This window comes from Natrix helvetica (assembly GCF_964273705.1).
Source record: "Natrix helvetica genome assembly, chromosome: 13".
Lineage (NCBI taxonomy): Eukaryota > Metazoa > Chordata > Lepidosauria > Squamata > Natricidae > Natrix > Natrix helvetica.
Window position 1 is genome coordinate 2,019,199 of NC_138557.1, and position 22,103 is coordinate 2,041,301.

Sequence of the window (22,103 nt, forward strand, 5' to 3'; positions counted from 1 at the left end):
GCCATCTGGTCTTCCAGTTGGTCTTCGCGCACCCTGGAGCCCCATAAACCCAGGTGGCCAACATGGGCATGCGCACCAGAAACCAGAAGAGCAGCTGGCGATGCCCATGCCCACAGAGAGCGCTCTGCCTGCCACCACATGCCATAGGTTTAGCCATCACGGAACTATGGCCACTTTACAACCTGTGGACTTCAACTCCCAGAATTCCTGAGCCAGGCTCAGGAATTCTGGGAGTTGAAGTCCACAGGTCATCAAATTGCCACGATTGGCTGCCCCAGGAATAGAAGCTTACAGGACTCAAAAGATTCAATCCTAGAAAACCAGTTTAGGGTAGCTGTTAAGGCCAGAGGTTAGAAATTAACTAGGTGACTTTGGCCAGTCCCTCTCTCAGGCCTAGGAAGCAGGCAAGGGCCAAACGTTTTGGGAATCTTGCCAAGAAAACCTGCAGGGATTTCCCCAGCTAAGTCACTTCCCCTTCTCATGTTAATTTCTGGAACCAAAGCCATTTAAGTTTGTTACGTTTTCCATCTTTCATGGTCCGATCCAGACTTTTTTTTTTAGTCTTGGCCCCTTTAAGATGTACGGACTTCAGCTCCCAAAATTCCCCAACTAGACATGCTCATCATCAGGATAGGGTTGGAAGAAAAGTCCTTCTGGGTTCAGCTCCAAGTGGGGAAAAAACACTGGAAACATGGAGGCTGCTGAAAAAAATGGTTTAATGGTGGACAGGATCACATGGCTTGAGCTCCTGAACAGAAAAGCTTCCAGATGTTAGGTGAAGAAGAAGAAAGAGAGACCGAGATGCTGAAAGTCCTTGGTTTTATGCCCTCTCTGGCCTTTGATCTTGAATTCTGATTGGTTGTCAGACTCCCATGGGGCCATGTCTCTAGGCTGTGAGTCCAAGTTTGGTTGAGCATTGCTTCTTCCCAAGTGCCCTGTGGTGAGATGGGTAAAGAGCTAATTCTATCATGCCTTGATCCCATCATCCTAGAATTGAAGGGGGAGATTTTTGTTATGTAGAATAGACTAGCCCAGGTCTTTTAATGGCCCGTTGACAAAGGTGGGGGCTATTAAGAGTGAGTCTGCTTCCTGCCTAAAAACATGTTTCTCCATTTCTTATCCAGGGAAATATAATATTCTGCCTTTTCAATATTTCCCAGGATATTTCATTCTTCTAGGAGAGGTTTTTTTTAAAACTTCCTACACTTTTAAGTAGTCAGTTAGACAGACCAACATTACCGTAAACATATTGCAAGTCCTTTATTGTTTTACTCCAGCAAGAACAAAATATGGTAACTGTAGTTTCAGAAGATGGCAGCAAAGTTATTCTGAACTGATTCTGGTTGCTTTCGGAATGAGAAGGAATGGAGAGGAAACCCTCAATAGGAAGATAGTAGAATACTACTATGTGAGTTGAACTACTTCCAATATGCTATAACACTGAAATGTAAGAGGGGGGGGGGAGAAGTGTGTGTGTTAAACATTACAGCTGGGAAAAACCTGCCCCTTTTTCAACTCTTGAAGCTTCTATAGGTTTCTTTCCGCAGGGGAAAAAAAATCCAAGTTACTACTAGGAAAATGGGATGTAAAATCTGCTGGGGCTAACTTGTAGGTAGGTGCAAACTTTTTCAAGGTTGTAACAGGCTTCGGAACAGGGATTTGTGAATGTTTATGTAACACGAATTGACACCTGTTTATATCAAGGTTCAAAACAAGAAAAAAAAGCCAGCCTGTGCACCAGGGGAGTCCAAACATGGCAACTTTAAGACCCATGGACTTCAACTCCCAGAATTCTCCAGCCAACACTGCATCCAAACCAACATTAACCTCAGCCAGACGTCTCTGGCATCCAAAGAGTTCTGCCGGCCTGTCATCACCACACTTGGCACCGGTGGATGAGTTCCTTCAACGTCCGGATGCCTTCAACGCTTTTGTCCTTCAGAGCCATAGCCAGTAGAACGGTCTTGTTGCCAGCTTCCTGAGACACCGAAGTCACCAGATGCTTGGCGGAGATGTGGATGAGGGGCTGAAAGCAAGCCAAGAAGATCTTAAGGGAACATTTCTCCCCCCCCAAACCTCACCTTCCCCACCTCTTCCCTCCATGGTGTGGCCATCTGGCTAAGCCAGGAATCGGCAACCTTCAACACTCAGAGAGACACTGGGACCCGTTTCCCACAGAAAAGAAAACACCTGGAGACACAAAAACTTTCCCGTTCCCTGGCTATCTCCCAAGCGGCCACAAAATGAGTATATGTAGTTCAGGGGTGTCCAAACTTGGGAACTTTAAGACTTGTGGACTTCAACTCCCAGAATTCCCCAGCCAGCATGCTGGCTGGGGAATTCTGGGAGTTGAAGTCCACAAGTCTTAAAGTTCTCAAGTTTGGACACCCCTGATGTAGTTGAATTAAATGTTCTGTGTTCTTCTGAAACTTTTCTTTTCTTGGATTTATCCATGGTTGGCCACCCGGGGGTCAAAAAACTCAATAAATCGCATGCCAGCGGGTGTCGCACATTGGCGGTTGTAAAGCGTATTTTGAGTGACAGGAAGCCGCAGCAGAGGGATGAAAGGGCCACGGGTTTGCTGACCCTTGGGCTAAGCCATCAAGAGAGCTGGTGGGCTCCCAAGAAAACAAAGGAGAAAGGAAGTCAAGAAAGATACTTGGAGGTAACGGAGATAGGGATGGGAGGAAGACTACCTCATCTTTGCCAAGGAGAACTTTGGTGGTCCACAAAGGTCTGTTGACCCCGTCAGGAACTGCCTCAGGCTCCACAGAGACCAGAGTCCCCATCTTTCCATACTGGGTCACCACCACCAGGATCGTGGCGCCAAAGGCGGTGCACACCACCTCCGTCGGGATGCCACACACAACTTCTCTGGTTTGCTTTGAGACCGGGATGGGCTGGGTCGCCATCGCAGGAATCGGTCCTTGCCCTAAAGGAAACCATCAGTAAGGAGGATGCAACATCTCAAGAGGCTTTCAAGCCAACTTCTCCGTAAGAGAAGGCTTGAGCTCCTGCTTCGTGGGCAGACGGTCCTTGATGTGGTTCTTCCCAGTCAACTTGTCAGTAAGCAGGCAATGAGAAAGTCTGCTTGGCAAGGAAATCTTAACCTTAAGCCTGAACTGTTTCAAGTATCCCTCTCTAAGTGGCATGGTGGGTCTGTCTGGATTTCCTTCCTTCCTGTTTCCACCTTTCACCTACCTCTCCTTCCTTCCTTCCCTCCCTCCCTCATACTTTCCATCTCTCCTTCATTCTTTCATCCATCTCTCCTTCCTCCCTCCTACTCCCCTTCCTTCCTCCCTCCCTCACACTCTCCATCTCTCCTTCTTTCATCCCTCCTTCCCTCCCTCTTTCCTCCCTCCCTCCTACTCTTCCTTCCTCCCTCCTACTCTCCATCTCTCCTTCCTTCTTTCATCCCTCCTTCCCTCCATTCATTCTCCCTCCTTCTCTCAACAAAGCAAAAAGCAATGAATAGGTGAAACCGCTTTCACTATCGCCTTAAACCTTGTGTCGCCCTGGCCTGGTTCCTAAATATCCGCCTTCCCTTTGTCTCCTGCAAGGCTTTGACAACACTCGGGCTCACCCTGGCTCGGGTCGCCCCCCCCCCCAGCCCCAAACCACGAACGGAGCCGCGTGCCAACCCGGAACCCGCGCGCGCGGCGAGCCTTGCCAAGCCTGGGGGTGGGGAGGGGGAAGGGGCGCCTTAGATTGCAGGCTGCCCTCTCCGGGGGAAGTGGCGGAGGCGCGCCAGAAGGGCGGGAAGCCAAGCCCTCCCAAGCCGCGGGGTCCAAGGGGTGCGGCGTTCGAGCCCCCTTCCACGGGGGAGAAGAAGGGAAGGCGCAGCGCCCGCCCGCCTCCGCCTTCTCCAGCCAGCCCGGCTTGCGCGCAGGATGCGGCTGGGGGCAGCTGCGGCTCTCCAATGCGCGCGGTTCGGCTCGGTTCGGCTCTCCGCGGCCGGCCCGGCCCTCGACCTTCGCCTCCCCCTGCAGCCCTGCTGCGCTCGCTCACTCGCTCGCTTACTCACCCAAGCGGCCGTTTCTCTCCGCCTCCGCCGGTCTGGGCTGCTCCTGCACGCGTGTCTCCTCCCGGGCGGAGCCTCAAGCTGGGCGGAGCGCTTCCCCGAAGCCAGGAGCCTCTGGGCGTGTGCAGAGTGACTGCCCTGCTTGATGGAAGTGGGCGCTGGGTCCAAGCAAAGCGGGGCAAATGGGCCGCTTGGCTGCCCCGGGGAAGTGGCATTGCAAAACAGGGATGGCGAAGGAAAAACAGGGGCAGCGGGCTGGAGAAGGGCAGGGGGGCAGCTGCAGTAAGGAGCAGGAAGATCTTAGCCATGGTTTATTGACTAAGCCAGCATCACACCACATGCTAAACTCTAAACCAGAATGGCTGGATTGGATTGATATATTATGCCCATGTTTCTCAACCTTGGCAATTTAAAGATGTGGACTTCAATTCCCAGAATTCTCCAGCAAGGCTGGCTGGGGAATTCTGGGAGTTGAAGTCCAGCTATGCTGGCTAGGGAGTTCTGGGAGTTGACATCTACAAACTTTCAAGTTGTCAAAGCTGAGAGACACTGTTCTAAATTTTAAAAAAAAACACCACCCAGTCGTACATTAAAGGGGGGCTTTTAATACGTGGCCCCAGTGATTAATTGGCAACATTTTTTTATAGTTGATCAAAATGTTCCTAATGAATACAGCCGATTCACCCAATATAGCAAATGTTAATTTAAACCTCATTGATTTAAGCAGCACTGATTCCTACTTGGAGGCATGTCGCTGAGATTAACGGCCCTTATTTTCTTTCCTGAAAACCTTTAATTTCGATATGATTTATTTGCAGGGCTGATGGACTTGGTGGACTTAATGCAAAATCGAGACGAAGTGCTTTCAAACAGAAATAAGTCGGGCGAGAAGGAAACCCAAAAGCCACACAGCTCTTCAGGGGGAAAACAATTCTCAACTCAGAAATTATTATACAGAAAATCTCTGAAAAGCTTTCCCCTCCAGCCGAGAAAATGCTTGCAAACTATTCCACGGTTGCATTGAATTTTTTTTTTTTAAAAAAATCTTAGCCAACTTGTACAAGACGAAAATGGGAAAAAAAGCATGATCAGGTGAAATTCCTCATCTGCTGCCTTCAAGGGCTGTTTGGACTGCGTCTCCCAGAGATCCAGGCGAGGCTGGCTAGGAATTCTGGGAGTTGAAGTCCCTGCACATCTGGTGGGTGTGCTATTGAGGAAACTGGGCCGGGAGAGTGTTGGCACAGTCATTCCTCTAGAGGGCAGCAGAATTCCATAGAAAAGCTCGCCATTCCGGAATGCCTTGTCTGTTAGCATCTTCCTGCTGGCTGTGGATTATGGTTCTGAATCTCGGTTAGCAATCTTGGTTTATCTTCAAACTTTCTGGAAGGGGGCTAAGGATTCCATATCTCTTCTTTCTCCACCATTAAAGCCTTCCCTACTGCAGTGTTGCTCAACCTTGGGCCCCTAAGAGATGGGTGGATTTCAAATCCCAGAATTCCCCAGCCAGCCATGTTGGCTGGGGAATTCTGGGAGTCGAAGTCCACCCATCTGCAAGGAGCCAAGGTTGAGAAACACTGCCATAATGTTTCTTTCACCAGGGATGGTAACCCATGGTAATGTGGCTTGTCGTTCACAAATTATGATCAAACCCATGTTGGTTTCTTTGATAAACCACAGCTAAGCGTAGTTGCAGAGATGCAACGGTTGGGATGAAAGTCCCCCCACCCCCTCCTCTTACAACAGAAAAATTATTATTATTATTGTAAGGTTCCAGCAGTTTCTCGGAGCCACCGAAATGCCCAAAGGGAGTGAGACTCAAGACGAGGTTTCAAAAAAATATCAGCTTTTATTTATGGCCATAGCAAAAGCTGGGTGACAAAACTATCTCCAAAACATACAAACAAATGCATGTAAGGAATAGCCACCCCCTGCAAGAGGGGCTCAGAGTATTATATACCTTTTAGGCAGATAGAAGCAAAGTTTATCCAATCAGAGACAAAGATTCGTTACCGACGTGATCTTTAAAGCGTCCTTTGGTTCAAGCTCCTGTCTCTGTCTACCTGATCTATGGAGTATCCCTATAGCCTTGTGTAGGGGGTAGCTGCCCCACTTTGCCAAGTTGTTTTTCAGCAGAATGCTTTAAGGATTTATGACTCCCTAGTTTGGTCCCTTTATCTATGGGGCCTGATATTCCCCTGTAACAATTTCTTCTGTGTTTTCAAGAATGTGCCTAGCTTGGAAGCCAAGAATAGAAGCATAGTGAGATAACATCTGTAGTAATGCCATCCAGTGTTAAGATTACAATTTGCTAGGCTAAAAAACAACTAATTTCTGACACTATACAATAATACAAGCAGAAGCCAATAACAAAGCTTAATTCTTAATAAATGGTTTCTAGCAGTATATCATATCAGAAGCAAAGTGCAAATATTGGTTTAATCAGTGACCATTATATAGTAACACAAGCAATTCATAATAAAAGCAAATAGCCAATATTGACTGATATTGATTCATATACTCCTTCATTATTTTTTTAAGGTGGGGGAGAAAACTCAGCTACCTCTTTCTGAGCTCCAGCTAAAACAGAGGGCTCCTCTCTCTCGCATTCAGGAAGGCCAGATCTGGGGAGGGGGTCTTCCTCCCTGAATTGGTGAGTCATGCTTCTTTTAATACAAACCCCTCTCTTCTCTCCTCCCTCCTTTCTTTAGCCCTGGTTAGGCTGAGATGATCACAGAGGAGGGGAAAAATATGTGCTAATGGGAAATTGATCCTTCAGTGGCATCCAGATTGAGTCACCCTGTGGGAGGGGGAATGGGGGGAGGAGGGGGGGGAAGACACAGACTGATTTTATTTTGCAAAAGCTTGGACAGTTATGGAATACCATTGTGGGGGGGGGGGAAACTTGGAGTTCTTCTGGTCCAGGGGTCCCCAACCTTTCGGACCTCAGCAACCACTAAATTCATAATTTTAAATCCCACAGACCACTAATATGATCTGCCTCCTTAGGACCCCAACAGCAAGCAGTGGTTGGAGCTAAGAAGCCCCCAGGAGAAAGAGTTGGCAAAATAGCTCAGTTCAAATTGGATCTGACTGAGAAGGAGGCTCAGCAGAAGCACTTCACTGAGGACTAGGAGCATGGGCTTCCCAAGCAGAGAGAAGACCTGCAGGAGTGCAAGGTCAGGTGCCGGCACCTGGAGGCTCAGCGGGCTGAGATGGTCAGCCAGTTCCAGGCCATGATGCAATCCCACTGGAACGAGGCCCTCCGGCTCTTCGTCACCAGCGGCTCTTCCCTCCAGCCTTTGCCCAAAGCCCCCCACCAGGAGGCTGAAGCAGACCCCAAGTGGGAATTTCTGTCCCCACCTCCGACCAGCACAAAAAGACCCCAAAGGAGGAGACTCCCTGCAGCCACACAAGCAAATTCCCTGCAGCCAGGTCTGAACAAAGGTAGGCTTAGCTCTGAGGCACAATAAGGAATTACCCAACAAGCCCCTTTGTTGCATCAGCCAAACTTCAATCAAACTTAGCTCAGACAATCGTGACCCTTACATCTGGGAGCATGACAACAGTTAATAGAATGCATATTCTTGCATAGGAACAGGAAGCTCAAGTGCAAAGCCCAAGAGAAGGTATAAATACTCCTCATTCTCCACTCCTTGTGGTCTGCTGCCCAAGACCTTCAACCCATGTGCTTCTGCTTCATCATTAAACCATCTTTCCAATCAGCCTCCATCTTCCCAGTGTCTTTCTCCCTGCTTGGAATTGAACCGGATGGATATTTCTTCCAAGACCCTCCCGTTTCCAAGATAAAAGGAGAACACCTTCCCTGCTGCGCCCACGGAGACCGAAATGTTGGCAGAGGTGGGCATCTGTTCAACGGCCTCCTTCTTCTCCCCTTCTTCCTTCTCCCCAAATTGCTGGGACCCACCAGGATTGTTGGTTAGCCTGGCTAGGCTTCTCTGCTCAGCATTGTTTCAGGGCCCAGCGTGGTGTTGCTGCTGAGTGCTGGGTGATTAATGACGGCATTCATCATCCTCCCAGTTCTCGCCTGCCATATTTCAATTAAATTGTAAACTGGTGCTGGAGATCCGTCATTAACTTCCCAGGCGTGAGAAATGCTTCTTCTTCTTCTTCAGAACATCCTGTCACAGCTGCATGTTGGAAACACGGCTTTTTCACTTACCTGAAGCAAATATTGCAAAGGGGGTTAAACATCCCCGGGGCTGTTCAAACAGGAGTTGTTTTTTTCCCTCTACGAAAGAGGTATTTGCTGTTAAAAATAAGAATTAAAGCTGTAATTGTTTGTTTGAGATCACTTCTTTTCCAAACTTTAAGATGGGTGGACTTCAAATTGTGGTGCTGGAGAACACTCTTGAGAGAGAATAGAATAGAATAGAGGATAGGATAGGATAGAAGAAAAGTTGAGTTGAGTTGAGTTTAGAATAGAATAGAATAGAATAAAGAGTTGAGTTTAGAATAGAATAGAATAGAATAGAAAAGAGTTTAGTTTAGAATAAAATAGAAAAGAATAGAATAAAGAGTTTAGTTTAGTTTATAATAGAATAGAATAAAGAGTTTAGTTTAGAATAGAATAGAAATAGAATAGAAAAGAATTGAATAGAATAAAGAGTTTAGTTTAGTTTATTTAGAATAGAACAGAATAGAATAGAATAAAGAGTTTAGAATAGAATAAAGAGTATAGCATAGAGGGGTGGAGTGGAGTAGAGTAGAGTAGAGTAGAATAGAATAGAATGTTGGAAGGGACCTGTTAGGTCATCTAGTCCCCAGGTCTGGAGGTGGCTGATGAGGAAGAGGAGGAGCAGCTGGGTCCAGTGCCTGACACTCAGATGCGCAGAAGGCAGAGGAGAGGAGAGCAGTGGAAATCTGTGGGCCGGTCCTTGGGACGGAAGAGCCGCTTTTTCCGGGGCTGCCGGGGCTCCTAATAAAGGAATCATTGACTTAACTACGGAGGGTTTGCGTGTTCAGGGAGCTGTGTCAGAACACCAGTGTCAGGAATTAAACCACGGCTGGCTCTTTGGTTAAATAAAAATGGCATAAACCATTTGGGCTGGACATTTGGATTCCTTCCTCTCCAGCCGTTGCCATTTCCAGAAGCCCCTCGTGCTTCTCTGCCCCCTTCTTTGCTTCTATGTTGAAAATAGGTTTATGCCATTTTTATTTAATCAAATGTTCATTAAAAGAGAATCAAAGCATGGAAGAACAACAACAACAACAACAAAAAGAACCTCCAGAGGAAGAAAGTATGAAATTGTGGTTAGATACATCAGTCAAAGGCCTGCAGGAGACCAAGCCTCACCGCTTTCCCGATTAAAGGAGGGGAGAGAAATAAAAGCGAGCGAATAGCAAACATCTCTCTTTTTGTGTGTTTCTTCTGCAGTCCCTCTGGAACTGCACAACATCGCACACATGAGGGACCCAATGAACTTGTTTAATGCGTCTTTGCCTCTCTTCCGCCCGCAACGGTTGTCTAAATTGCCATAATTTCATTTCCCAGCGTTGTACAGAGACTTAAGGCATCGCCCCTCTCCGCCCGCCAAAAAGGAAGATAAAGAACGTTAATATTCTTCATGGTGGTTCTTAACTCGTCCAAATCCCAAATTGTTTTCCCTCCCAAGTGCCAGGCAAGTTTGCAAGTTTGCACAGTCCTGAGGCTCTGAAGCAAACTTTTCTAATGATTCCTCGGGAGGGAGGGAGGGAAGAAGCGTGGACCTGATAGAAAACATCACTCTACCCTGTTTTCCCAAAAATAAAACCTCCCCGGATAATAAACCCAATTGGGCTTTTGAGCTCATGCACTAAAATAAGTCCTTCCCCGAAAATATTGCAACACAGCACTATTTTGAAGTGATAAAAAGGCATTGAGACAAGCTCAGAGGTTTCACTAATGATTTGGGCAGGAGGGATGGGAAGGGAAGGGATGGGAAGGGAAGGGAAGGGAAGGGGGAGAGCAGGATGGATAAGCTTCAATAGGACATTCTTAGAGTAATGGTGAAGATGGATGGATAGATGGATGGATGGATGGATGGATGGATGGATGGATAGATAGAAAGAAGATATAGATGATAGATGATAGATAGGTAGGTAGATAGGTAGGTAGGTAGGTAGACAGGCCATGAAGTGGTCTTTGAGATTGGGCTACAACTGGATTTTGACATCGCAACAGACCCTGGCTCCTTTGCCTCTACCAAATAAACCACAATTGGCTGGGTTCACACCACACCTAAATGACCCTAGATAGATGATAGATGGATGGATGGATGGATAGATAGATAGATGATAGACAGATAGAAGATATAGATGATATATAGATAGAAGATAGATGATAGATAGATACAAGATATAGATGATAGATAGATAGTTAGATAGCTAGATAGCTAGAAAGAAGATAGATGATAGATAGATGATAGATAGCTAGATAGCTAGATAGAAGATAGCTAGATAGATGATAGATAGATGATAGATAGATAGATGATAGATAGATAGATAGATAGATAGATGATAGCTAGATAGATAGATAGATAGATAGATAGATAGATGATAGCTAGATAGATAGATAGATGATAGATAGATGATAGATAGATAGATGATAGATAGATAGATAGATAGATGATAGATAGATAGATAGATGATAGATAGATAGATAGATAGATAGATAGATAGATAGATAGATAGATAGATAGATAGATAGATAGACAGACGATAGGTAAGTAGTTAGGTAGGTAGACAGGCCATGAAGTGGTCTTTGAGATTGGGCTACAACTGGATTTTGACATCGCAACAGACCCTGGCTCCTTTGCCTCTACCAAATAAACCACAATTGGCTAAGTTCACACCACCCCCACGATGACACAAAACCCCTGGCTGTGGTTTGTGGGCTGCCTGAAGCAAGCCGACTACACAACATTGGGTGAAACCAACCGTTCTTCTAAAGGGTGGTTTACGGAGCCTCCTAATGTGCAGACCCATTGGTTTAGCTTGCCGGAAGCCATCTGGGAAGTTCACAAACATGATCACATGACCCAGGGCTGCCGCAATCATCATAACCATTCCCCGGTGGCTGGCTGGGGAATTCTGGGAATTGAAGTCCATGTGCCTTAAAAGTAGCCCAAGTTGTGAAACCCAGAAATTGCTCACCCCACAACCATGGTAACAATAACTCCTCCCAAATTGGATCTTGAAACACAGAGTGGAATCAAGTGTTCCCCCCCCCCATTTTGTTCCCTGCTCATCCATGAGGTCCAGAAACTTGATCCTTCGAAATCAACTCAAATCCTCCAGCTTTCTATTCTCGTGGCACCTTCCGATGCAGAAGAAAACTGTTTTATAAGGAAGGATAAACCCGGGCCTGGACTCGCGGGTATTTGCATTCACCCAGCGGGCATCAACTATCCATCAACGTGATGGGCAAGTCGGTGGTGAGAGAGACCAAAAGTTGTGTCCTGCTTGCTAAGGACGCCGCTTGCTCTTCTCTGCCGCTCTTCCTTCTAAACTACTTACATTTCTGCACGGCACAACTCGCTTATCGCTGCCAGAGCCAGGTGCTCTCCTATGTACCTTATCCGGTTTTTGCATGCTGGCTTAACCGGGCCCAGAAAGGAATGTCTCACTTGCAAACCTAATTAATAGTAATAAGCCGTGCTTGGCGCGTGATGATAATAATATCCACGATGGCACAAAACGGGGAGGTGATGGGAGGTTTGCATCTGCAGCCTGAGCTCTGCTTTCTCCCCTGTGTGGAGTTGGAAGCCTTTTTATGGCCCGATCGACAGAGACAAGGTTATGGGAGGCCACAAAATTGCCCCAAAATGGCCTAAAATGGTTCAAAAGAAGCCATCGGTTTTGCTAAGGAAGGACTGTCTTCCCGTATCTGGAATGGGCACCTTCTGGGCCCTGACAAGGAGACGGTCAACGGCTTGTAGAAATGTCGATGTACAAATAAAAACGTAATTTTTTCGTGGAATGGATTTATTGATCTTCTGCTGGAGATCCTTGGCTGCTCTCGGAACAGGGAACTCGGAACGGGAGTGTCTCTTCTTCTGGCCATCATTCCTTCCCGCCTCGCAACAGGGAAATGGGCGGGCTGCTTCTTCCCTTCCTTCTTGTTAGACTCCACCGAGCACCTCTTAGACCCCCCCCCCCGCACAATAAATAAGGATAAATAAAGATAATGCCAGCAGCGGAGAGCAATTAGCCAAAGTATGTTTGGTTAAGCAACGTGAGTCAGCCCAGGAATCCTCTTTGGGATGTGCAATTATTTTGACTCACATCACAGGCCTGGAAGGGAGATTTTGTTTTTCCATTTCTAGATGGCCCCCTAATTGCTCAGACTGGTGGTGGGCTGGGTGTCGGGAGAAGAAAGGAAGGAAGGAAGAAGCTCCGAAGAGTATCTGGAGGAAAGAAGACTAGGGTGAAAATATTTGGAGGAGGAGGAGGAGGAGGAAGAAATAATGGTGATTGAAAGGAGAGGGGGGAAGGAAAAGAAGAAGAAGATGAAATAATACTAATTGAGAGGAGGAGGAGGAGGAGGAGGGAGGAAGAAGGGGAAGGGGGAGGGAGGAAAAAGGAAGAGGAGGAGAAGAAGAAGAGGAGGAAGAAGAAAGAAGAAGAAAAAGAAAGAAAGAAAAAAGGAAAGGAAAGAAAGAAAGAAATGTAGGAGGTTAGCACCCATCTCTCTCCTAGAGAAATGAAATATTTTAGGAAATATTAAAGGGCAAAATATTTCCTCTAAAAGGAAGGCAGAAACTCAGCTCCCCTCCACCTTTGTCAATGGGCTATTAAAAGGCCTGAATCAGTCTATTCTACATAACAAAGATATCTCCCTTCAGCTCCAGGGTGATGGGATTAAGGCATGATAGTATTAGCCCTTTACCCATCTCACCACAGGGCACCTAGGAAAATTATATCACCCACAGCAAATCAAGCAAGCCTGGGGGACAGCCTAGAGAGTTGCCCCTGCATTTCCCCATGGGAGTCTGACAACCAATCAGAATACAAGCTCAAGATCAAAATCCAGAAAGGGCATAAAACCAGGGACTTTCAGCGTCTCTGCCTCTTTTTTCTTCTTCACCCAACATCTGGAAGCATCTGATGATCCCCCTTTTCTGTACAGGAGCTCAAGCCATGTGATCCTGTCCACCATTAAACCATCTTTCCAAGCAGCCTCCATGTTTCCAGTGTCTTTTTCCCCACTTGGAACTGAACCCAGAAGGACATTTCCTCCAACAGAAAGAAAGAAGAAAGAAAGAAAAGGAAGGAAGGAAAGAAGGTAGGAAAGAAATAAATAAAGAAAGAAAGAAAGAAAGAAAGAAAAAGAAAGAAAGAAAGAAAAGGTAGGTGTGGCCCCCATTTGCAAGAAATCTTCTCCTTGCCTGCAGGGCTGAAGGCACCGAGCCAGGAAAACAACAACAACAACAGTGTGAGGAAACCAGAGGAAACGTCTCTCTCCTTCGCTCCTTGCAGGAGAAATCTTTCACCGAGAGCAGCAAGTGAGAGAGAGGAAGAAAGACGGAGCAATGGCAGTTGACCTGAGCACCAGGCTAAGTGCCAGCTCGGCATGGGAGCTCTTTGCAAGTCAGCGCTTGATTCAATAGCCAGCCCCTGAAATTGACTTTACGGGAGTCCTGGGCAGCTGGGGTCGAGGTGGCTGTTCTCTCCAACGACCGCTGCAGCTTCCCTGAATGAGGAAGTCCCGTCGCTCCTAGGGCCATCGTTTATTTATTGGGAATTATTCCTCCCAAGCTCTTCTTTCTCCCTTGTTTGCTTTTCTTCTGGCAGAGAGAGAGAGAGAGAGAGAGAGAGAGGGAGGGAGGGAGGGAGGGAGGGAGGGAGGGAGGGAGAGAGAGAGAGAGAGAGAGAGAGAGAGAGAGAGCAGCAAAAGTCGTCACTTGAAAAGGAGGGATAACACCGGATGCTGGCTAAATCGCCTGGCCACCAGGAGACCATCTTTGATCATGGCCTGCGCCCGGGGAGGCAGCTCGCCGACGGTCAGGAGATCTGCCAGCACCTTCCAAGGCCGACCCATTTAAACCGGCACGACTCCGGCTCAGGGTCGGCCTCTTCGGAGGCACACCGTGTTATTCCCTGCGCATGTTGATGAATGCCCCTCCGGTGCTGGCGTCGATGCATGCGTGTGGTGGCAGGAGGGAAGACGGGAAAAACAAGCCGTTAAAATCAGAAGCCATAAACCGCAGGCTGGAGAATCGGAAAAAGCTGAACTGGATGCGCAGTGAAATAATTAAGAGAAAACAGGCTGGGAGCGACTGGGGAATGTCTGGGGAATTTGCAGTTGACCTGCAAAGATTTCTGCCTCTTCGCCATTCCCGGTTGACGATAATGAAGTCCTCACCCCAGAATGAGACTTAAGCATAAAATAAACCAAGATGGGAAAGGAAGATAACCTGCTTTTGCAACGGAAGAGTCAGTGTCCATGGAGATTCTCAGTCCTCCAGGCCATGGTTGTCCCAAAGGTCCTTCCCCCCCCCCCCCCCCAAGAGGCAACTGGACTCTCTGGTTTTTCTTTGAAGGCTTTTCACTTCCCATCCAAGAAGCTTCTTCAGCTTCAGCTTTTCCTTCAGAGTTAAAGAAGCTTCTTGGATGGGAAGTGAAACGTCTTCAAAGAAAAACCAGAAAGTCCAGTTGCCTCTTGGGGAAAAAAGCACCTTTGGGACAACTGAAGAACGATGCATCCCCATTTTAAAAAATCCTTGGGGTCTTCCTTCTCCCCTCCTCTCCACAAACTCCCCTCCCTTCCAGCACTGATGATGTCACCTAGCTGGGTTATGAAACATCTGCAAGAAAATCACCAAGCTCAGAGAGCACCTGGGACCCCACGGTTCAATCCTGAGCTACAACTATTCCCTTCCCTTGCTAAGATCTTGGAGCCCCTGCCAGGCCTGCAACCATCTTTCCTTTTGGGTCTTTGGCCTGCCACACTTTTCTATGGTGGGAAAATGGGAGGGGGGAATTGTACAGAGTTAGATGATATGTAGCCATAACAACATTCTTTCTAGAAAGCCATGGTCATCCTTTGTCTCTGCGCGTCTGCACCTGACCGGAGCTGGATGGGTGGAAGCTGTGGCAGTGGGAGATTGGACCATGTGATGGACTTGTGGGTGTGGGGGCAAGATCTTGAACTTTCAAGTGGGTGGGGAAAACTGGGAAGCTTTCAAATTCGGGTTTTCCCAGATGTGCCAACATGGCTCTCACCATCAATTGGAACTTTGAGCAATACTTTGCCTTGGACTCTGATTTAATTTTGGATGCTATTTGGAACCCTGACCGCCCCTGCTTACAAAATCCCTGGGGTACCTTTCCATGCGGTCGGCTCCTGTAGCATGTTTCTTCTCTTCTGCGGGACAAATCCACGGGGCAGGAGAAGAACGTTTGTAGAAGACATTTGTGGCTATTGTGGGACTCTTGGTTCCACGAGGAAGTCTATGACAGAGCTCTGGTGCTCAGCAACCTGAAGAAGAAGGCGTTTGGTTCAACCGATCCATGATCTCCCCGGCGCGCAAGGCCTTTTTTAGCCTTTGAAAGGATGCTGGGTAAAGGCTCATTAGTTTTAAGACAAGCTCTTTTCTACGGCTATCATTTTTAATTAGGGAAGCCGTTGAGCTGGCAAAGCTCTCATCTTCTGCTGGAGGCTAAGGACAGAAACGGAGGCCGTCTCTTCGCTGGCATCGCCTGCCGTGTCCTGCCGAGGACGGGGGCCTCTGATTTGATGAAAGGAGCAGCCGTCGTGGTCTGAGTCTGGAGGTGGGAATGGACCTCTGCAAAACGTTGCAAGTTCAGGGCAGACGTCTGTCCCTCTTCCCTGGTCAGGCAGGTGGGTCACAGGTCTCCCCAATATCTGGGCACAGTCAGAAAACGAATCAAGGGAGGCTCCAATCAAGACCACATAAAGAGTTAATACCACTTTATAAGGCCTTGGTAAGGCCACACTTGGAATATTTGCATTCAGTTTTGGTCGCCACGATGTAGAAAAGATGTGGAGACTCTAGAAAGAGTGCAGAGAAGAGCAACAAAGATGATTAGGGGACTGGAGACTAAAACATATGATGAATGGTTGCAGGAACTGGGTATGTCTAGTTCAATAGAAAGAAGGACTAGGGGAGACACCATAGCAGTCTTCCAATATCTCAGGGGCTGCCACAAAGAAGAGGGAGTCAAGATATTCTCCAAAGCCCCTGAGGGCAGGACAAGAAGCAACGGGTGGAAACTTGTCAAGGAGAGAAGCAACTTAGAACTGAGGAGAAATTTCCTGACAGTGAGAACAATGAATCAGTGGAACAGCTTGCCTCCAGAAGTTGGGAATGCCCCAACACTGGAAGCTTTCAAGAAGAGATTGGGACAACCATTTGTCTGAAATAGTACTGTTTTTCCTGACTGAGCAGGGGGTTGGACTAGAAGACCTCCAAGGTCCCTTCCAACTCTGTTAATCTGTTATTCCACCTTAACATTGATGGATGGATGATGCGCCATTAAGTCCCTGTCAACACTGAGAAGCCACATCAATAAATCTCTCCGCCTTTACCGGTTGTTGATCATCGCCGGACTAGATTGCCCAGTTCCGAGCTTCCCTTTTTCCTGACTAAGGAGAACTGGGCCTCCTTGGCTGGGAGCAGCAGATGTTGGGGCTCATCAACTGGAATGCTGAGACAAGCAAGCCGGTTTCTGGGTTCTTTCCAGAAGGAAGAAGGTGAAAAGCACTGCAGAAACCATCGCAAGGGGGAAGGGCCGCTCTGGAGACCCCCCGCTTAATGGCCAAGCTGCACCGGGTGTTCAGGAAGGGAAGAACTGGTCAGTTGGTGTATGGTAGATGGAGAAAGGGAAGGAAGGAAAGAAGGAAGAATGGAAAGAAAGAAGGAAGGATGGAAAGAAAGAAAGAGGAAAGAGAGAAAGAGGGAAGGAAGGATGGAAAGAAGGAAGGAAAGAGGGAAGGACAGAATGAAAGAAGGAAGGATGGATGGAAAGGAAGAAAGGATAGAAAGAAGGAAGAAAGAGAGTGAAAGAGGGAGGGAGGGAAGGAAAAAGAGAAAAGAGGAGGGAAAGGGAGGGGGAGGGGAGAGGAATAATAAAGGTGAGAGAAAGATGAAAGAAGAAGGAAGGAAGTAATAAAAGCAGGAAAAGAAAGGAAGAAAAAGAAAGGAAGGAAAAGAAAAAGGGAGAGAGAGAGAGAGGAAGGATGGAAAGAAGAAAAGGAAGAAGGAGAAAGTGGGAGGGAAGGAAAAAGAAAGAAAAGAGAGGGGGGAAAGGGAGAGGAAAGGAAAGGAAAGGAAAGAGAGTATGGATATAAGATATCTACAAACTCGTTCTGTTAAAAATGACTAAGGGCCCTTTTCAGGTCCAGCTTGAGTTTGGATGACTTCTGGAAGGCCAGCACACTGTTTTCTTGTCCTCTCTAGCACCATTCATTGGCCGCCATTTCCTTCCAAGACGTTGTCCAAGCTCCCCTTCCAACCCAGAGCTCCGATTTCGCTGCCTCCCCTCCAAAGCACCCATCCGCTCCCACCCAACCTTCATGTTTCCTCTGGGACCAACCGAAGTCAACCAAAGGTGATGGGTCCTTCATGATCATTTCCTTCTGATAAAAGATCTCCCTCTCCCACCATTTGGGTACGAAGCCCTCGCCCCTCTCGGTCCTCTCTGCTGAAGCTTCCAGATGGGACCCCTGTTGTGGGGAAACATCTGGAGATGGGAGGAGCTCCCTGCCCCGGCCAAAACCAATGAAGACTCATGAGCTCCTGGAAGACATCTGAGAGGATTGAGTAGGGAAGACCAGGGAAAACTGCTTCGTCCAGCAGAGTCAGGGGGTTGACTGCCAAGGGTATATTTAGAAGGCCTGCAATCAATATTAACTTAATGCAGTTTATTCTCCCAATAGCATCCTTGATCCGTAAAAGGCTGGCCTGGATCCCAAATTTGAGCCGCGTGGGCCTGGGACTCATTAGAAGCCCACCCCCATCCACCACTGGATGTCATCCTTGCTCTAAACAAATGGCTTTCTCCATTCCCAGCCTCAGACCGTAGCAACTTTGAAATCCTTCGTGACGAGACGGTTGAAGCCCGTTTGATTCCCCCGCCGATCCGTTCTCCTCTTCCTCCTTTTGAAGTTGGCATCCAAGCCGAGAGGATTCCAGGAAAATTAAACCAAAGAAAAAAAGCAGAATGTCAGGAACCCGTATCTCTTTCTTTGCTACCTTCAGTTAGAAAACAAGGGAAGGGGGGGATGCGTTATAATGGGGAGGAGGGGTCTTCATAAACCATCAAGGGCTCACGGAGTTTCGGTAAGCCGGGAGCTGGAAGAGGCAAGATCAAGGCGGACTATTAGAATGATTGAAATCGCTCAAGCAAGTCAGCCAAGGAGCAGGCTACAAAACCTGCTAGAAGAAGGGAAGGCATGGTTAAAAAGAAGTAAGCAAGCAGAGGTCCTTCTAGGTTGGCCACCCCCAACCCCTCCATTGATCGCTGTGGCAGCAGGGGTGGGTTGCTCCCGGCGTTACTGCCAATTTGGTGCGTGCAAAAATGTGCTGCACATTTGCACAAAAATAGGTCTGCGCATGCGCAAAATGTTTTAAAAAGGGAAAAAATGTGCAATTACAACTGTTCTGTGCATGCGCAGAACCGAAAATCAAGATGGCGGCCCCGTAGGAGAACCGGTTCGGGGGCGTGGCGGGCCTGGGTGGCTGCCGGTTCCAGTGACCCAGGCGCCAAATCATTACCGGTTCGGCTGAATGGGTAGGAACCCACAAACGGTTTGAAAAATGGTGGAGATGGAAGTGGGAAAGTCCCGTGATTCCTCCAGCCGTCTCACTTCCATCTTCGCTTCCTTTTTAAATGGAACTGGGTGGCTCCAATTGTTGCTGAGATACTTCCTTCTCTTTCTCCTCCCCCCAATCATTATTATTATTATTATTATTATTATTATTATTATTATTATTATCTCTTATTTATTAAACATGCAACTCGGTCAACTGAACATTTAAAAATGTGTCACAAATAGCATTGACTGATGCTAATGGCTTGATACGGGTTGCTGCCAGCGTCCTGGTATCAACCATTATTATTGTTATTGTTATTATTATTTCTTCCTCCTCCTTCCCCTTCTCCTAATTCCCCTTCTTTCCTCTTCCTCCTCCTCCTCCTCTTCTTCTTCTTCCCCTTCCCCTCCTTCCCCTTCCTCTTCTTCCTTCTTCCTCTTCTTCCTTCTTCCGCTTCTTCCTCTTCTTCTTCCTCCTCCTCCTCCTCCCAACATTTTCTGCTTCTGAATTAAAGCACTGGTCTTTCTCCCCCCCCCTCCTCCTTCAAACGTGCTTGGATTTTGGACCATTTCATACCATCGCCCGTCCACCCAGCCGCCCACCCTTCACTCGCTCAGAAAATTTGCTGGGGCTTAAATGCTGACCCCCCAACTCCAACCCTTTTGCAAAGAGCTCCTCTTTCTCTCCCTCCTTCCTCCCCTTCCTTTGTCCATCTCCTCTGTCTTTCATAAACTTCAAAGAGGCCCCGAAATGCCTAAGGCTGCTTGAAGGGGTCAAAAGTAATTTAATATCAGAGGACAGAGGGAAGGTGGGTGATTGGAGATGACAAAAGCAAGAAATCTGGCCTGAACCTTGGTCAGAGAAAAATCTTTCCACCTTCCCTTTCATCTCTATGTGCTCACCGCCAAATTACTCTCTCTCTCTGTTATGTCTCATTGGTTGTTTTTCGCTGTTCCAGAAGAGCCATAAAATATCCAGGAGAGGTTGCCTGTTTCTGCAATCGGAATGTAAAACAAAATGGGGGGAAAATGTGTGTTTGTGTGTGAGAAAGCGAGAGAGAGGCAAGGAAAATAAACGATCTTTTGAATGCCACGGCTGGGTTTTGCTGAGCAACAACTCACACGTGGGACCGCCTGGGGTCCCACAAATATTGCAGGCCGGTGCTTTGAGGTCCCCTCTGCATCCATTGTACCCCGTTTTCATTGTGTAACATGGAAAAGAAATTGCTCCAGCCCAAATTTCCCTCGCTTACAACTTGTTTGCCTGAATTTCACAGGAGGGATTAGAGGCAGGGAGATGGGAAGGAGAAGAGAGCAGGACTTCGGCTGTGGTTGCTCAACCAAGCTCCAAGCCTACACCTCGGTCCTTTTTGCATTTGGGACCTCCTCCTCCCTTCAAACTCCACTCTCTTCTAGCACTGATGATGTTACCTAGTTGGGTCATGAAACATTTGCAAGGAAACATCCAAGCTCAGAGGGCACAAAGGACTCCACAGTTGTTGTTGTTCTTCTTCTTCTCTTCCTCCTCTTCCTCCTCCTCCTCCTCCTCCTCCCCCTCCTTCTCCTCCTCCCCCCTCCTCCTCCTCCTCCTCCTCCTCCTCCTCCTCCTCCTCCTCCTCCTCCTCCTCCTCCTCCTCCCTGCAAACTCCACTCTCTTCTAGCACTGATGATGTTACCTAGCTTGGGTCATGAAACGTCTGCAAGAAAACAGCCAAGCTCAGAAAGCACCAAGGGCCTCTCCTTACAACGCTTGAGCTGAACATATTTTTTCTTTCAGCACTTTTTTTCCCATCCCAAGTCGGCTGATGGCTTAAATTTCCGCTTGGAAACCTAAAGATTTCTGAATGAAACCTACACTAGTTGTCATGGTTTCGTTTGGCTTGGCTGATAGGGGAGAAACAACCACCTGGGATAAATGTTTTTATTTATATATCAAGCTTGTTTGTTGGCAACATCCAGTAATGAATTTCTGCCCGGTTATAAACTCTTAGGGACCTTCAAAGGCTTCATCGTAGGCTTAACTAAGAAGGTAACCCAGCCAACACGTGTTTATAGTTTCTTCCAGTTTCTGCATCCTTCAACCTCCAGGAACAAAAGGACGACGTCCCCTCAGGTCTCCTGCATTGAGTCTCCAAGAATTAACTACAATACTGTTCTCGGAGCAGGTGGTAAAGTAGGTGGCATTGGGGACAACTCTCTGGCTTTGGATGATAAAGGTCCATAATTGGTGGCAGAGATGCTTCCCTCTGCTACATTGAAATGCTTTCAAATCTTTCCGCCCGTTCTTTCCCAAAATTTCCATTTGCAAACTCTCTTTCTCAACCAGATCACAAAGCCAAACTTAGACCATCTGGATCAGAGATCTGCTTTTTTGCCTTTTTCAAATTGATTCGGGTAACATAACCCAACCCAACCGGAGTCTTCTAGTCTCAAAGGCTGAGGGACATCCTTCGGTTTCTGGTTGGTCCACAGAAACCTGAAGAGCCAAGGAAGGAAGGATCACACAAGCTGCTCGTGTGAATGCTGGTCCAGAGTCTTTACAAATCGAGACAGGAAACCCTCTCCTCCCCAGCCATCTCTTATCGTTGATGTTATTAAGATGAAGTCTCTTTGAAGGTTCTGAATCTCTTCTTCACTTCTTTCCATCTTTGCCCACTTTTGGGCAAAGAGAATTAGGTCTTGGCCCAATGTCCCTGAAGGATAATTTGAGCAGGGTCCTTTGTTCCTTGAGCGAGAACTTTGGGTTGTTTGTTTAATGGCCCATCAGTTGGTTTTCTTGGCTATTCATAGTCTTCTCCAGACTGTTCTCCAACCTCAAAGATGTTGTGACTAGAAAGAGTGCAGAGAAGAGCAACCAGGATGCTTGGGGGACTGGAGGCTAAAGCATACGAAGAACGGTTGCAGGAACTGGGCATGGATAGTCTAGTGAAGAGAAGAGAAGGACATCATAGCAGTCTTCCAATATTTGAGGGGCTGCCACAGGGGGGAATGGGGTCTAGCTATTTTCCAAAGCCCCTGAAGGCCAGACAAGGAACAATGGATGGAAACTGAACAAGGAGAGATTCAACCTGGAAATAAGGAGAATTTTTTGACAGTGAGAATAATCAACCCATGGAACAGAAGTTGTGGGAGCTTCATCCCTGGAGGCTTTCAAGAAGAGACTGGACTGCCATCGGTCAGAAGTGGAGTAGGGTCTCCTGCTTGGGTGGGGGGTGGGGTTGGACCAGATGACCTAAAAGGTCCCTTCCAACTCTGTTAACCTGTTAAAGTCAAAAGCCTCCACCCTCAAATTCAGCAGTTATGTTC

The 22,103-nt window shown here is 47.4% G+C and overlaps 1 protein-coding gene and 1 long non-coding RNA gene across 3 annotated transcripts; one reads left to right on the plus strand and one right to left on the minus strand.

Annotated features, from left to right (window-relative positions):
* Window positions 1-697: 697 nt before the first annotated feature.
* On the minus strand, window positions 698-4,163 carry PSMG3 (proteasome assembly chaperone 3). Of its 2 annotated transcripts, none has more exons than XM_081965661.1 (4): window positions 4,025-4,163; window positions 2,697-2,932; window positions 1,828-2,026; window positions 698-935 (listed from the first exon to the last, which is right to left on the minus strand). In XM_081965661.1, the coding sequence occupies exons 2-3, from the start codon at window positions 2,910-2,912 to the stop codon at window positions 1,874-1,876; spliced, it is 369 nt and encodes a 122-aa protein (XP_081821787.1). In that variant the 5' UTR covers window positions 2,913-2,932; window positions 4,025-4,163; the 3' UTR covers window positions 698-935; window positions 1,828-1,873. The 2 variants fall into 2 exon arrangements, with proteins under 2 accessions (XP_081821787.1, XP_081821786.1); XM_081965660.1 differs by lacking the exon at window positions 698-935 and adding an exon at window positions 1,001-1,440.
* Window positions 4,164-4,688: 525 nt separating this feature from the next.
* On the plus strand, window positions 4,689-8,303 carry LOC309398601. Its single transcript, XR_014176422.1, has 3 exons — window positions 4,689-5,371; window positions 6,560-6,671; window positions 7,028-8,303. It is a non-coding gene; the product is annotated as an uncharacterized lncRNA (long non-coding RNA).
* The last annotated feature ends 13,800 nt before the right edge of the window (window positions 8,304-22,103 follow it).